The 17,257-nt window shown below is 38.4% G+C and overlaps 1 protein-coding gene across 3 annotated transcripts in view; it reads right to left on the reverse strand.

Annotated features, from left to right (window-relative positions):
* ARMC3 (armadillo repeat containing 3) overlaps positions 1–17,257 on the reverse strand; it is a 98,721-nt gene that overhangs the window by 50,173 nt on the left and 31,291 nt on the right. For all 3 annotated transcript variants that reach the window (XM_064368439.1, XM_012450123.2, XM_064368440.1), the window contains 3 exons: positions 15,168–15,351; positions 5,292–5,444; positions 5,084–5,189 (listed from right to left, as the gene is read on the reverse strand). In XM_064368439.1, the coding sequence (XP_064224509.1) occupies positions 5,084–5,189; positions 5,292–5,444; positions 15,168–15,351 (443 nt within the window). The remainder of the gene's footprint in view (positions 1–5,083; positions 5,190–5,291; positions 5,445–15,167; positions 15,352–17,257) is intronic.

The raw sequence follows: 17,257 nt of genomic DNA on the forward strand, positions 1-17,257 counted from the left end.
GCTCCCTGCATGGATGCTAGTGGTTGGGGTGTATGTGTGTGTGTGTGTGTGTGTGTGTGTGTGGCAGGGGAGGGCAGTGCAAAAAATAAATGATGACAAGTGTACCAGTGAATTACATGCTGTGTTAGAAAATGATGAGCATATGTAAAATGGGCAGCAGGGAAGGAGCGTTAAGAATATGCATGTGTGGGGTGCGATCTTAAGCCGTGTGGTAACGCTAAGTCGCTTTGCCAAGGTGGCATTCCAACAGAGATATGAAGCGGGTGAGAGACGGAACCACAGGCTGCCGGGAAAAGATTTTCCAGGCAAGAGGGTGGTCACTACAAAGACCTAAGACAAAATACTCCTGAGTGGAATTTACTTCCAGGATATATTTTATGTCCATTTTACTCTACAACATAGCTTCTTTGTAAGTAAAAGGATTCATGTTCATTAATAATTTTTAGACTACCATCTCAAGTATCCATAATTCTAATACCTAGAAATTTCGCATGCCCACAACATACATGAGAATTATCTGCAGGGTAGGAAATGGCCTCTGAGAAGCAAAAAAATGTCCTTAGAGAAGAGGCATCAGGCCCTCCTGTATGGGTTTTCTGTAAAATGTGATAAAGCTGGGTTACCTGGTGTCCAAGTTTTTCATGGACAGAAAGGAAGATTTGAAAGGAACTCTGGCAGGGAGGAAGTTACGGCTCTGCCAATCAGATCCACTGATAGCAGTGAAAATGAAAAAAACCGAAAGTTCTCAAAAGCCTAATAAGTAACCAACAAAATACATCGAAGGTGAAAGGAGTTGCCACCCTAAATTTATTCCCAGTGAGTGGGACAAGGAGCCCTCCTTCCCAAGGGGCCCTGAGAACACCGCCGAGGGTCTATGGCAGCCACTTAGTCAAAACGGCAACCATAACTCTCCCCACCAAAGTTTAATAACAGCGTGATCAGTTTAAAAGGCTGAGAGGGAGCTGGATGCAGAGGCTCACACCTGCAATCCCAGCACTTTGGGAGGCCAAGATAGGAGGACTGCTTGAACTCAGGAATTTGAGAGACCAGCCTGGGCAACATGGTAAGATTCCGTCTCTTAAAAAAAGAAAAAGGCCAGATGCAATGGCTCACACCTGTAATTCCCACACTTTGGGAGGTCGAGGTGGGCGGATCACAAGGTCAAGAGATCGAGACCATTCTGGCCAACATGGTGAAACCCCATCTCTTCTAAAAATACAAAAATTAGCTGGGCATGGTGGCACACGCCTGTAATCCCAGCTACTCGGGAGGCTGAGGCAGGAGAACCACTTGAACCCAGGAGGTTGCAGTGAGCCGAGATTGCGCCACTGCACTCCCTCTTGGTGACAGAGCGAGACTCCGTCTCAAAAAAAAGAAGAAAAATTAACTGGGTGAGATGGTGCATGCCTGTAATCTCAGCTACTTGAAAGGCTGAGGCAGGAGGATCACTTGAACCCAGGAGGTTTAGGCTGCAGTGAGCTATGATTGCACCATTGCACTTCAGCCTGAGCAATAGAGCAAGACCCTTTCTAAAAATAAAAAAATAAAAGATAAAAAATAAAAAAACAGAAAGTTGAGAGGAAAAGATTTTAGATTTTAATTCAAACATCACAAATTTTTTTAAGTTTTTTTGGATTAAAGAAGTAAATTTTTAAAAATCCACTAAACTTGAGTATCTGGGAAACCTCATTCATAAAGAATACCAAATAGGCAAGATTTTTTGGCATCAATTAAGGTGATGATCAGATTACTTTAATAAAGTTGAAAATCTTCCACATAAGGCTATGAATGGTCTGATTATTTATTTATGATTGCTACTAAAATTGCTCATCATCGTACTATTTTATTACATTTGAGTGTGGTTTTTTTTGTTATGAGAAAGCAAGATGTGTGAAAATTTGAAATCAGATACATTAGACTATAAATTAATTTACAGAAAGATTGTAAAATTCTATTTTTAGATTATAAAAATATTTTAAATAAAAAAGCACTTGATAGCTTTACAAAAAGGGTTACCACAAAGTACATTTCTCCTTCCCCAGGCTGATTATTTAATTTAGAAAATTTTGATCTACCCACAACTTTCCAAGCAAAAATCTATTACATAAAGGAATTTGCACCAACGTTACATGTTACCATGACAACACCAGCAATTACTCAATGGGTGAAATGAGCCTCCAATGCCAGAAGATGCCCTGAGTTTAAGAATTGGGTTTTTAAATTTCATTTTAGGCACATTAAGATATGTGTGTAGGAGAAGGGTTACGTTTTAACCTACACACAAAATTGGTATCTGTAGTGCTTATGTGCATTTTTAAAAAGTAGGCTAGCAAAGATCAAATATTCAAACGCTACCAAATGCACCTGGAGAAAGTTATCTGGGTTTTTGCCTCCTATACTACTTACATATGACAGAAAAATAATTAGAAAACCTTGATTCCCACTATCCCAGCAGCAAAGCCATGATGCTTCCTAGGGGAGATGATGGAACGGACCGCTACTAAAAGTGACACCAGAAACACTCACCAATGCTGAGTTTAAGCTAACAATTCTAAAACGACGATCTGAGTAGAAAATTATTTAATTAAAAATAGCCAATCACATTTGTCTCACTTCCGGTGTATTTGGCATTACGTATTGAACTAAAGGAGGTTTCTAGAAGGAGTCCTTCCATATTCATGTTCATTCCTTTTGATTGACTCTAGAATCTTTTGCAACTTCAGTCTTCAACATTTGGCATAAACCTGTCAAATCTTGATTCCATATCCTCCTCAAAAGCATTCATTGTCAATATTTTTTTAACTCAGAAAATCCCAGGTAAAAACTATATAAACCTCAAAGAACATTCAGAAAGCCGCTCTCATTCATGTCCCACTTCCCTTACAAAATATAAAATTAAAAAAAATAACAGAATGGACAGTATATAACGGGTTAAAGAAATGACTGCAATTAAAAATTTACGAGAATAAAATTAAATTACGAAAATAAAGTTAACTGTAGTAGAGAAGTCAGGCGTCATTTAGTCCTGACTAACCTTTCTGTGGTAACCAAAGGAACTATAGAGTCAGTCAGATGACACGAATGTGTCGAAAAGATAATTAAACTGAGAGAGAAGGCAGTCCTCTCTCTGAAGGCAGTCCCTTTTAGAACTACTTACCATCCTAATTTTCTATGATTTTGTATAAAATAAAACAAAAAATATAAGCCAGACAAACTCACATCAAATCAAGATAGCTATGCACTCTGGAGGCCTGTTAAAGTGTTCTAGATAATACACAAATCTAAATGGACTGGAGAGAGAAGTGGTTTAGTGTCTCTGATAAGATTTTTTTGCATTGTGCAACCATACTGGAAAAATCACTGAATATGCTATTTTCAAATTGCTACTTGCAAGGACTCAATATTCCAGAAATGTGGTGCTTTCACCGAGATAACGGTGACCCTTAATTTAGGGAATTACTATGTCAAAGATGGTAGCAACCGAAGGAATACAATTTTGTTTTGACGCTTATGCATTTCTGTTATGTTTTCATCAGGCAGTTAGATTTGTAGTCATTCCATTAGGGTCTTAAAAAATATTTGGGTGGGCCGGGTGCAGTGGCTCATGCCTATAATCCCAGCACTTTGGGAGGCTGAGGCGGGCAGATTATGACGTCAGGAGTTCAAGACCATCCTTGGCCAACATATTGAAACCCCATCTCTACTAAAAATACAAAAATTAGCTGGGCGTGGGCATGCCTATAGGTCCTGGTACTCGAGAGGCTGAGGCAGGAGAATTACTTTAACCCAGGAGGCGAAGGTTGCGGTGAGCTGAGATTGCGCCACTGCACTCCAGCCTGGGCTACAGAGTGAGACTCCATTTAAAAAAAAAAAAAACATATATATATATATATATATATATATATATATATATATATATATTTGTGTGGGAGAACAGAAAGGGAAAGAAAGGCTGATAACTATTACGTATGTGATAGAGGCAGACAGAGATTTATTTCAAGTTAGAAAAGGATAATTTTAGCCACAATATCACAAAGCAATAATAAATGAAAGCTAACTAACATACCAAATGAGATGTAGGGAGGGCAAGTAATTATTTTCTTTATGAAAGTTGCCTGCAAGAAATGCTTACTATTTTATAAGGCAGTCTTATCTCCTGTAGAGGAAAGACTTTGGAGTCTGACAGACCTGCATTGACTTCCAGCTCAGCGATTTTGATAAAAATGTGTACCCAGGAAAATTATGTAACCTCGAAAAATCTCAGTTTCCTTAACTGCTGGCAGACGATTTTGGTAATTTTAAAGTAAGTGTTAGATACCAGAGTGTTTGGGATGCAGAAGGCATTCCTATTCCTTAACTTGTCTTCACAGTATTTGCCCATAATTTTTTTTTTGTTTGTTTATTTGTTTGTTTTTTGATGTGGAGCCTCACTCTGTCACCCAGGCTGGAGTGCAATGGCACGATCTCGGCTCACTGCGACCTCCGCCTCCCAGGTTCAAGCAATTCTCCTGCCTTAGCCTCCCCAGTAGATGGGATTACAGGCACAGGCCACCATGCCCAGCTAATTTTTTGTATTTTAAGTACAGATGAAGTTTCACCATTTTGGCCAGGCTAGTCTCGAACTCCTGACCTCAAATGATACGCCCACCTTGGCCTCCCAAAGTGCTGTGATTACAGGCGTGAGCCACTGACCTTTTAACTGTTTCTCTGTTATCTAATGTTCATATCCTTTAAAAATGGTTCTTTAAGCATTCTTCCAGATGTACCAAATACTCATGCTATGTTCTTTAACATTTCCAGCATTATTCAGTCTTATTTGAGGAAGCTACTACAAGAGTCCTCCTGGTCCCTGAAATCAAATGGCCTGCACATTTTCCCAACAAAGTCAGACATAGTTAAGATTTTTTGAAAAACAGGCCCATCTGATGATTCTGTTTTCATAAGGGATTCTGAAGAATAACCCAAAGATAGACCATCTGGAGAAATTCATAGACTATCTTGAGAGTCAAAATATTAACATTAGAACATCTTGGACTGTGAATTGCCCCACAAGTCGGTGCTGGGGGAGGATCTCTGAACTTACTGTGCATTAGCAGGGTTGCACGTGGTTAGGTTTGCCAGCGCGAGACCTGCTGCTTCCCGTACCTCTTCGTTGTCACTTTTTAGCAACTGAATTAACTGTGGAATACCTACAGAAAGAGAAAGGTAAAAATGTGACTTTTAAAATGCCCATGTGCACTAAAATATGGTAACCTAAAAATGCTCAAAAGAGTTGTTTTCAGTTGGCTTACCCTGATTATTGAAAAAATTTTTGCTGCCTGAATTCTCACACATTGCTGAAATAGCTTGAGAAGCGGCAATTTTAGTTCCATCATTTTCGGAACCCAAAAGGGCCACAAGGCACTTTTCAACCTCTTGTTCGTGGAAAAGTTTTCTATTTTCAGCTTTCATACACCAAAAGGAAAAAAGTTCAGAATTTTAATGCAAACACTGTAAACTATTATTACTTTCTCATCTAAAATCTAATAGGAATTCAGACCATTTGCTAGCTTTAGTATGAGTCTAAACTAGACCAAATCTATAACTATTTAACTTTAGATTACAGCAATTATGCAAAATGAATCACGGGTGTTGCATTTTTTTCCCCCATTCCCTTGTATGAGATCAGTAGTATGGCCAAGGAAATTCTATAATAGGAACAAGGCAAGTTTTTGGATTTAGCAAGCACTGATTTCACACCAGTCATGTACCTGACCTGGTGCTCCGTGCTCACACAGGCTTTCTGCTCACTAAGGACAAAATCCAGCTTATCTGATGGTTCTTTTAAATGTAAAACCCAGTATTGGAAGAATGCCTAAGATGAGCAAACTGATTAGCTGGATGCTTACGACGTTCAGCAGAAAAGCAGAGGAGAGGAGGAAGTAAAAATGAGTTGTAAACTCTGATCCCGAGTCTTAAGAAATGTATAGTCTTATATATCAAACTATAATCATATTTTTTTCTCAAATGACAGTACATACATAAGTAGCAAAAATTTAAATAATTATTTAATTAAAGTTACGACTCTAAGTACATACCATTATATTCATCCCATTTAAAACCCTACGTTTGAAACTGAAGTATTTTTAATGTTCTTTAAAGTATCTTTAATGTTCCCTAAACATTGTTTTCTCTTGGCTTAGTTTGATTTTTTATAAATGACAGTCTCATTACTATACTAATGTAAATATTGCATTAAACTAAATGAGAACATTAAAATAACTTTTTGTTTTGTGTTATATTAATTCTAATTTTTTTATATTCTAGCTGATTCTAAAGGAGTTGCTATTTATTAAAGTATGTTCTAGAAAAAATATATTAAGTCAAACTGTTTTGATGACATAAAGAGGTACCAGAGACTAATATAAAAAGAAACAACTTACAAATAATTCCTTGTTAAATAATTTCGTTCCTTCAAAAAATTGTCAAAGATTCGATTACTAATACCCTTTATAAAGTTTATAAAATTAACCTTTATAAATTCTATTTTTGTGATTAAAATGGAAGAATGTGTCATATGCACTCTTAAGATATAATGAGAAGAATATTCTATTAGAGTAAAAATCTTTTCAAAAAATGTTGATAATAATTTAGATTACAATATTTACGTGTGGAACTAGTTCATTACTTATATGTAATTTAATTAACTTGTTTTTTTTTTTCAGAATTTTTTTCAGAAATTAACACCAACTAGGTTTCCATTGTAAAGTTATGATTTCTCCCTTCCTTCAATGATGACTCAAAAAAAATCATCCTTTTTCGCAGAAACAGCTTTACATTTAGATGGCACCGTATTTGCAAACACTTTTGGCCTCTGTTCACCTGATACACGGATATATGTCAAGCAATCTGGCCATAACTGGCACAGGCTAAGTTATTAACGCTTCTGCTCATTCATTTTAAACCAATCATGAACCATGTCCTGTAATCCTATCATTTTAATCTGTTCCTTTCATTTACCGTTAGAATTCAGGCAGGCCGTAACCTTTTTTCATGAAAAAGCTTCAGTTAATACTTAAATCTCAAGGATGTGGCTCCAAAAATGTTTTAAAATATACATAGTTCTTATTATTTTTCACTGAATAAGGAATATCCAAAACTTTTCTGGAGTCTCTGACCTAAAATGCTTAGATTTATCATTAAGATTTTCCTGATGGCTCTAAATGCAATTTTCTAAACAGAACCCTCTTGGCATGGATTCTATCGGGAAAACTGGCCAAAATGATTAATTTGAAAAGACAAACTTTGGAATAGGTAGTTGTTGCTGTCAGAAAACAGTATATTTACAATTACTGAAAAGATTTTTAAAAACAATTTAAATAGATACTGAGAGCAATTAGTTTCTCAACCTTGCTTCGAGTGTTCTCAAAATGCAGCTGTGTTCACTAAACCTCAAAAGTGCTGACTGCAGTGTGGCTATAATAGATTTAAAAGATGAAGTAACATATTAACCAAATACTTTCATTGAATTGCTACACCAAGAAGTACTTGTGTTTTAATTATGCAGATCATAAAATGGTAAGATAGTTATGCTACTAATAGCATAACGTCCTTTAAAAATAACATTTGTTCAGTATCCTTAAAATAAAAAAGCATGACGTTTTGTTACTGGAAGTAAATCTGTGTGTAATGATGCTTTCATTCATCCATTCTCAGAAGTTGCTGTTGTGCCACTTTTACTCCTGCTGAGATGTTAATGCCAGTTCATAAACCTCATGGCAACACGGTAATTAACACCTTCCTCCTACTGATACCAGGTCAAAGGCATATTTGATTTGGGCTTTCCACAGTTGAGATGCATGTTAAAACTTTACTCAACAAACAAAACTCAAAGAAAGTGTGTTTATGCGTTTGGATGTTTCAACTGCATTTCTGACATACAATGACAATGCATGACCTTGTCTCAAAAATATTCTTTTGATGATTGTAAGTAAAAATAAGTGTTATAAATTGCTATTGATAGTTACATTGTTCTTAATAACAGTATAAGGAGTAATATTTGAAAAAATCTACTTATAAATGGAGTTTTCTAACTGTGGGACATTTTTTACTCTTCTTCATGATTATATGCTTTCAATACAGGAATACTAGGAGATAGCTTTCTTAACCATTGTTAAGTTTTTAGAGTTTGCCACTGTAATTTAAAATAAGACACGTCTGGTTAAGCTGGCTGGGTCTGGCAGATAGAGGTCAAGGCAGGCAAGAGTTGATATACAAAGAAGTAGACACATAATATGGTTTGGCTGTGTCCCCAAACAAATATCATTGTGAATTGCAGTTCTCATAATCCCCACATGTTGTGAGAGAGACCAGGTGGAGATAATTGAATCACGGGGGCAGTTTCCCCCATCCTGTTCTCCTGATAGTGAGTGAGTTCTCACGAGATCTGATGGCTTTATAAGGGGCTTCCCTGTTTGCTGGGCTTTCATTTTCTCGTCTGCCGCTCCGTGAGAAGGTGCTTCCCTGCCACGATTCTAAGTTTCCTGAGGCCCCCTCAGCCGTGCAGAGCTGTGAGTCAATTAAACTTTTTTTTCCTTTATCTATTCCGCAGTCTGAGATATTTCTTCATAGCATGGTGAGAACAGACTAATTTACCAAAAAATACACGTAGGACCTGGGAAAAAGGCAGAACCTAGAATCCATGCAGGAGGAAGAGGTGGATATGGTAGCTCTAGCCAGATAATAAGAGTTAAGAGGTAAATAAATCAACAAAAATAGAGGAGAATAATCAGGCAAATGATAAAGATGTCAACCTATCTCCTAGCCCTGGCCCCAAGATGTTAGTTCTGCCTTAATATTGTGTTCTGGTCAGAAGTGGGCAGTACTGCCCGAACATGTCTATGGCTAAGGCAGATCAGAGTCCTTAGGGGAAATTCTGTATCTGGAATGGAGAGATTTTCTCAAAGCCCTGCACTTCCAATCAGAAGAGCGTTCACTCATAATAATATATTGGGATATGTGAACAGAGAGAAAGTTTGAATCTTTGTGGAATCATCTACCTTTCTAGAGGTTCCAAGAATCAGGCTTTCAGACCAGATACCTCCTAGGCTATAAGAAAATTAAACCACCTCTGCATTCACTGAAATTGACAAAACACCTGGCATGCTTTTTCAGTTTTTGTAAAGTTGCCACAGATGAAAACAATTTAAAAAGAAAGGAGGCTATGTCAGAAGGGATGGAGGAAGATTACCAGTTGAATAAGTTGAATTATAAAATGTAAGTTTTCACAGTAATTGAGGAAACCTGCAAGGTCATGGTGAAAGAGCCCTACCGTAATACAGACGGGCTGTTGATTGAATGATGTTAAGGTAGATATAAGTCTCCACCATCTGGACAATGGAGGATCTGCTCAGCAATGGGAGTTAACTTTTGTGCTGTGCTTGCTTGGTGCTCCAATGAGGATCGGGTTACTTTAGTTCATGCACAGGGTGCTGCTTTAATCTACCATAGCGGGGACAGGTGAAGATCTGGTGTGAGAAAACTGGTAGCATATGTGGAGCAGTGTGGGCTATACCAGGTTAAAGCCCAAGGAAGCAGGTTCTTTAATTTCTTAAGGACAGAAAGAGAAACGAGTTATTTTACTGACACCTTAAAAATTAACAGAATTAGAAAATTTGATTTTTCCTCTAAATCAAGCCATTGGAAGAACATAGATATGAATAGGTCAAAACGGTATTTCCCAAACCAGAATCCAGACAAGAGGCCCAAACCAGAGCAAATGAGTTCAAAATGATGGTCTAACAAAGTTATACAATCCAGAGCACAAGGGGGAGTATATGAGGAAGAACAAATTGATAACTAATGGCCGTGCACTTGTGTGAAATAGACGAATCTCTAATGCCAGGTGAGGCCATCTGGACTTGATCCTGCTTATTTTAGCTCAAGAGTTATTAACCTGGGGTCCATGACTTCAGAAGACATAGGTGGGCTTCAGGCAGTCTATGAACTCTCTGCAATTATATGCAGAATGTAGTGTATTTGTACATTTTCAGAAGGTTACTCTTTGTTCAGATTCTCAAAAAAACTTAACACTCTCCAAAGTAAAGTGTGGGCAGTGCAGTTGGATGTGCTTGGAAGCCGTCAGGAAGACAGGCAGGAATTTAGAAGACAGGTCAGAATTAGAAACAGATTTGGGATTCATAAGCAAATAAGGAGGCAGCTGAGACATTAGTCATAAGTGAGAGTGCTCAGGAAGATTTTCGAGAGAACAAGACAGAAGGCAGGAAGGCAAGTTTAGTATTGAAATAAGCTGAGGAAAGCGGTAAAGGTGAAGGTTGGTCTGGTAATTAGGAGAACAATCAGGAGAGAGGGGTGTTTTGGAAACCGAGGGATAAAAGAGTTTAGAGGAGGAGGGGGAAATCAACGGTGTGGACTCCCACCCAGAGGTCAAGTTAAAAAGGGCTGAAAATGCCTCTGCAGGATTTAGGAGCTGAGAGGTCAATGTCAAATTCTACAAAGATTATTTTGGCAGAACTTTGGAAACGGAAGTCAGGTGCAGCAGGTGACATGATGGAGGTGACATGAAGACATGGGGCTGTTTTAAATGGACTGATCTGTCAAAGAGGATGATTGAGGAGAAAAAGGAGCAAAAGAGGACCCTGGGGGAAGGGCAAGAGAGGAAGAAAGAAATTTCCACAAGTAACCCAGGCCACAAACAGTGAAGGGCCTCCAGAAAGCTCTGAACTTATATCACCTTCCTGTTGTTACATAAACCATTGAGAGCGGGAGAAGGTGGAACTCTGGCGTTGCAATGCCACATCACAGGAAAGTCTCCTTGTCATCCAAAATTGGGCTACAGGAGTACATTGTCCTCTCAATTGATGGGAAAACAGGCAAAGGGCACCCTGTAGGCTTCCTCTATTTATTAAAACCAGGCCCAGGCAGAGTCCTCTGCATTCCATGATGAGTATTAAAAACTGAAATTATGAAACACTGCATAGAAAGAAGGAGAACAGAGATGGTCTAAAAATAAGTATTCATGGGGAAAAATTAAATGAAACAAAAACAAGAATCCAAAGTTTATTAGAAAACACTAGCTTCCTGAATTGAGGGAAAAAACCATGACTCTGGAGATCAAAAGCTGCCTGTGTAGTAAAGACAGTGGAGAAGGGGACTTAGACACATTTTGGCAAAATTTTCAAACTCAGAATAAAAAATTCTACCTTAATACAGGAAAAAAGTCACATATGCAAGATAATGGAAATCAGGCTTGAACTCTACAAAAGCAAGCTTCGTAGATACTTAAGGAGAAATATTATGCAACAATTCCAAACCCAGTTAAATGGTCATATATGTTTGAAGGCCGAAAACCTATTCACAGGTAAGGTCTCAAAGCACATCGCTATTGGATATGCCTTAAAAAAATTTTTTTAACTGAAAAAATAAACTCTGGTTAATTTTAGAAATGAATCAAAAATAAAATAAGGACAGATAAGCTTAACTAGGAGAAATTGACAGCACACACTGAAACAGACTCAACATGCATATAACTCTAAATGATAAATGTAGTTAAAATTGAATGTAATGACAAAGTAATTGCTTAAAGAGAGGCTTTGGGCCAGGAGTGGTGGCTCACGTCTGTAATCCCAGCACTTTGGGAGGGCAAGGCGGGCAGACTGCCTGAGGTCAGGAATTCAAGACCAGCCTGGCTAACATGGTGAAACCCCGTCTTTACTAAAAATACAAAAATTAACCAGGCATGGTGGTGCGTGCCTGTAGTCCCAGCTATGCAAGAGTCTGAGGCAGGAGAATGGCTTGAACCAGGGAGGTGGAGGTTGCAATGAGCCAAGATTGTACCACTGCACTCCAGCCTGGGTGACAGAGTGAGACTCTGTCTCAAAAAAGATTAAAATTAGAATTAAAAATATAATTACCATATGATTCAGTAATTCCACTTCTAGGCATATACCCAAAATAATTGAAACCAGGGACTCAAAGAGATATCTGTATACCCACATTCTTAGCAGCATCATTCACATTAACCAAAAGGCAGACGCAACCCAACTGTCCATCCATGGTTAAAAGGATAAACAAAACGTAGTCTATACAGACAACGGAATATTCTTTGGCTTTAGGAAGGAAGGAAATTCTGACACATGCTACAACATGAATGAACCTTGAGGACATCATGCTAAGTGCTATGCATTTGCAAAAGCACAAATACTGTATGATTCCATGTATGTGAAGGATCTAGGGTCATGAAATTCATAGAAGGTAGAATGGTGGTTGCTAGGAGTGTGTGTGAAGAAGTGGGAATTACTGTTTAATTGGTGTACTTTTAGTTTTGCTAGATGCAAAGATTTTGGTGGATGGACAGCACCACAAAAATGTGAATACATTTAATGCCACTGAACTGTACACTTAAAAATGAAGTTGTTTCACCACAATTTAAAAAGCAAGAATGGAATTGATTTCCTTTTCTTCAAGCAAAACTGCTCCCCTTCTTGAGCTCTCCATTTCTGCTAGTGGCACCATTTTATTACCAGCTGTCTAAGCCAGAAACCTGGCCTCATGCTTCATATTGCCTTCTTCCTCTATCAACCAACATAGTCATTCAACAAATGCTCACACATGTGCTGGTGGTTCTCCTTCCAGAGTACCTTGAGCCCATCCTGACCACCACATCTCTGTTTCAGGACACCTTCACAGCTCACCTAGATTACTACAGCAACCACCCTATTGGTCTTCTGTGTCTGGTCCTAAACACTTCCAATCTTTTCTCCACTTTGCAATAGTTCTCTTTCTTTAAATAGTGAAAATCTGTGAGGTTTCCTCCCTTCTCTGAGTAACTTCAATGGCTCTTTGTTGGCATTAAAATAAAGTCCAAAGTCCTTAACTAGGCTTATAATGTCAATGAGCACTGGACTTCTCACTGTGTCTGCAGCCTGAGCGCTCAGTGTTCTGTGACATTCTGGTCATTAGCCGTGCTGAAAGCCTTTAGTTCTGGAACTTACCATGTTGCCCCTCCTCTGGCCTTTATACACATTGTTCCTTCTCAGAGAATGACTTATCCTCCTCCATCCCAGCTGAACCTTCTTTGACCAGTCAGTTTCTCTTACTTATTCTAGGTCCTAGCTTGTAAATCACTGATTCCAGGAAGATTTATCTGATCCAGGTCTGTGCTGGGAGCCTTCCTGGGTGATCCTGTGTTTCCATCATTAATCACTTTGAACACTGCGTTGTGATTGTTTACTTTTCTGTTCTGGGTAAGACTTTTCTGTTTTGGGTGAGGACTTAATAATAAATCATGAGCAAATGAATTTATACATTGTTCTGGAAAGGCTGTAGTTCACTCAAAATCACACCAGTGGGTCATTGCAATGCCAATAGTGGAACTCCAGTACCAGCAGCTCTGTCCAGTGTGCTTTTCAGTACTGTGGCATATAATGGGTCATCAAACTCACCAACTCAAAATGAGTTAGAACAGACTTAGAATGACCCAGCCACATTTGATACATGTAATACTCTCCAGACAGACGCGGAGATACTCAAACATTTTAGGATTGACATTGTCCATGTCTTAGCATTTTACTTCTCTTTGGGTTTCAATTAGCTAAGAAGGACTGGGATACAAGGAAAATAAAACTGACCAGCTATTGTAATATATAAGTTCCAGTTGATAGAATACTGGAGACACTGTCTTTTGCCAATATTAAAAAACCTTGATTTCACAACCAGTCTCTCAAATAGGAATTTATAATGTAACTCATGAGGCCCCTCTATATACACTACATACTGGATAGTGAAATCCTGCTTACTGAGTTAAAGCTTTGTCTTGAGGAAATCCGGTGTGTGCTGAAAAGGAAGTGTCTCCCATAGTATATACACAGGTAGACAGGTAGATAGATATACAGATGTGAGTATATGTGTTTAGAATATAAATCACTTAAAACAGTCAATGCTGTCATCATTTATAACAGTAGTGGTGCAGAAGGGGAAAAATAAAATCACATCTTTTATTAAATAAGACTCCAAATATACATAAATTAAAACTATGATTTCATCTTCTGTGCTTGTGATGTAATTAATCTCTCATATTTTACAGATTTATGTCAACATAACTTGTCACTGAAATGCAAATACTATTATGTATATAGTATGAGCATATTACTTTTCACAGTTATATAACGTGGTACTACTAGACTCCAGCTGAAACTTAAAAATTACTTTATAGATATTATTGTGAATGTGAATTTCTTCGAAAAATGCTTTCAGGTTCACAAACAATGCATACATTCTATATAATTCCAAATTCAAGCAAAATGAAGGCTTAGAACTTAATATAGAAATGAATTGTTTTTTAAAAAACAGGATGATAATGAAATCATATTGCATTCTTCATATCCTTGACAAATCTCTACTTTAATTCATTGGAAGTGAGATGAATTTGGCCTTAAGTAGTAAATATAGCACTATTCTCATTTTTTTTTTTTTTTGAGACGAAATTTTCCTCTTGTTGCCCAGGCTGGAGTGCAGTTGCGCAATCTCGGCTCACTACAACCTCTGCCTCCCAGGTTCAAATGATTCTCCTGCCTCAGCCTCCCAAGTAGCTGGGATTACAGGCATGCGCCACCACACTTGGCTGATTTTGTATTTTTAGTAGAGAGGGGGTTTCACCATGTTGGTCAGGCTGGTCTTGAACCCCTGACCTCAGGTGATGCACCTGCCTTGGTCTCCCAAAGTGCTGGGATTACAGGTGTGAGCCACTGCGCCCAGCCTCAAATTGTTTTTTAAAAAGCAGACAAATACTCTAGTGTTTGTTAGTACTAATCAAAATTAAGACTACAAGAGGAATTACATGTGCTTAGTTTATATAAAATAAGACATTTTAGGGTATGGTGGCTTATGCCTGTGACTGTCAAGGTGGGCAAATTGCTTGAGCCCAGGAGTTCTAGACTAGCTTGGGCAACATAGCAAAACCCTGTCTCTACATAAAAATACAAAAATTAGCCAGGCATGGTGGTGCACACCTATAGTCTCAGCTACTAGGAAGGCTGAGGTGGAAGGATCAGTTGAGCCCGGAGAGGTTGAGGCTGCAGTGAGCTGTGATGATGCCACTGCACTCCAGCCTGAGAGATAGAGTGAGACCTGGTCTCCAAATAAATAAAGTAAAATACAATAAGACATACGATCATAAGCTGCTTTAGTAATGGCTTTGGCTGCATTCTTCTGAATATCAGGAATTGTAGAGTTTTCTGCAAATGACAGGAGTTTTTTAAGACCCCCTGTCTGCTGAATCTGTACTATAGTATCCATGTCTTCGAGGCAGTTGGCTATCACTGCAAGTGCTTCTATATGAAGGTCATTCAATTCCTAATAATAAAAGCAAATGCAGCTTTAGAAGGTTGTACTAAAAGAAATGTACACTTCCCATATTTCACTACAAGAGGAAATAAAGTCAGTCAGAACACAATGTAATTAATTCTGTTGTGACAGAGGCCCCAGGGAACAGGAGTTCTGCTTATCAAAGTAACATCACCCTTCCTGGCTATGTGCCCTGTCTTTTCTCCTTTCCCTTACTCCAAAATGTTTTATGGATAAAATGTAAGGCTAGGAAGAAAACTTCCAAAAATGGTAGCCAGTGAAGTTGCTCATATAGTCTTCCACCAAAAACAATTTTGAAATCTGGAGTAAACATTTTTTGAAAAAGCAAGACCGAAACTGATGAAAATAGATACTTTAAAATAATTTGTGACTGTAAGAGGGAAATGTGAGTTTGTGGCTATCTTGCCTGAGGAAATCTACTGAATCCCCACAGCTATGGAAAACTTCAGTTACCTAAATAGCTAGAAATGTAAAGGGGAAATCCCAAAACTGAGAAATGCTCAGAAGGGATAATCCATCATGAATGGAAGGAACTCACTTCACAGCAAATACATTGTGGCCAATGTTCATGGAATTCACTGGTTTGACCATGTTCCCACCATCCTTAAGCAGCTGGCTTGATAGAATGGCCTTTTAAAGACTAGTTACAGCACCAGTGAGGTGGCAAGACCTTCAGGGCCGGAGCAAGGTTCTCCAGAACGCTGTATATGCTCTGAATCGGTGTCTACCATATGGTGTCATTTCTTCTATAGCCTGAATTTCTGGGTCGAGGAAGGGTAAACATCACCTAAGGATTCTGCATCCTCTTCTGGGGTAAGCACTGGGAAATATTTGGTTGTATATGGGATAGTTGTATCATGTTAGGTGAAAGTATGATCTCATCATTGTCTTAATTTGAAGATCAAGTATGATTGAAGATGTATATTGGTGCCAATTTGACAAGGAGGGAACTTGATGATGAATTTTTGTCTAGGCCACAGTACCCAGATATTTGGTCATATATTCTAGATGTTTCTGTGAAAGTATTTTTTCATGAGATTAATATGTAACTGTAGACTTTGAGTAAAGTAGATTACCCTCCATGATGTGAGTGGGCCTTTCCTAATCATTTGAACGCCTTAATAGAAAAGGATTGATCTACCTGGCCACAGAGGGAATCCTGCCAGCAGACCACCCCTGGACTCAAGACTACACACTCTTCTGAGTCTTTAGCCTACTTGCCTAACCTGTGGATTTTGGACTTGCCAAGCCTCCAAAAGTACGTGAGCCAATTCTTTAAAACAACTACCCACCCACCCTCCAACACAAACCCACTGGTATGGGTTCGGCTCTGTGTCTCCACCCAAATCTCATCTCAAATTGCCATCCCCAGGGCAAATTAAGTAACATAATCCCCATGTGTCAAGGGAGGGACCTGATGGGAGGTGACTGAATCATCAAGGCAGTTCCTTCATGCTGTTCTCATGACAGTGAGTCCTCATGAGATTAAAGTAGGGGCACTGGATCTGAAATCTGTTTATTACTATTTCAATAAAGAGTTAGTGGCAAAAGACACTGGACATGTTTGGAAGCTATCTGAATTACTCAAGTCAATTAAATGGTATTCAACAAACTGCTAGATGCGGTTTTGTAACCAGGAGATCCTAGAAGGCACAAGTATTCTTAAAGTTTAATTAATTCCTAAGGCGCTTACTAGCAACTATGGACATTTAGCTCCAGTATTATCAAAATGTATGTGTCTGGGAGGAAAATTATGCTTCTTGCTTTATCCTAGAGAAAACCATAATGCAGGTTAAAAGACTCACCCCAGATGTTTCAGGAAATCAAGAGGAAGATAATAGACAAGAATTCAAGCATCTTAAGTCTGCTAAACCAGAAGACTTTTAAAATTAGT

This window comes from Aotus nancymaae, unplaced genomic scaffold (assembly GCF_030222135.1).
Source record: "Aotus nancymaae isolate 86718 unplaced genomic scaffold, 86718_ANA_hifiasm-v0.15.2.pri h1tg000077l, whole genome shotgun sequence".
Classification (NCBI taxonomy): domain Eukaryota; kingdom Metazoa; phylum Chordata; class Mammalia; order Primates; family Aotidae; genus Aotus; species Aotus nancymaae.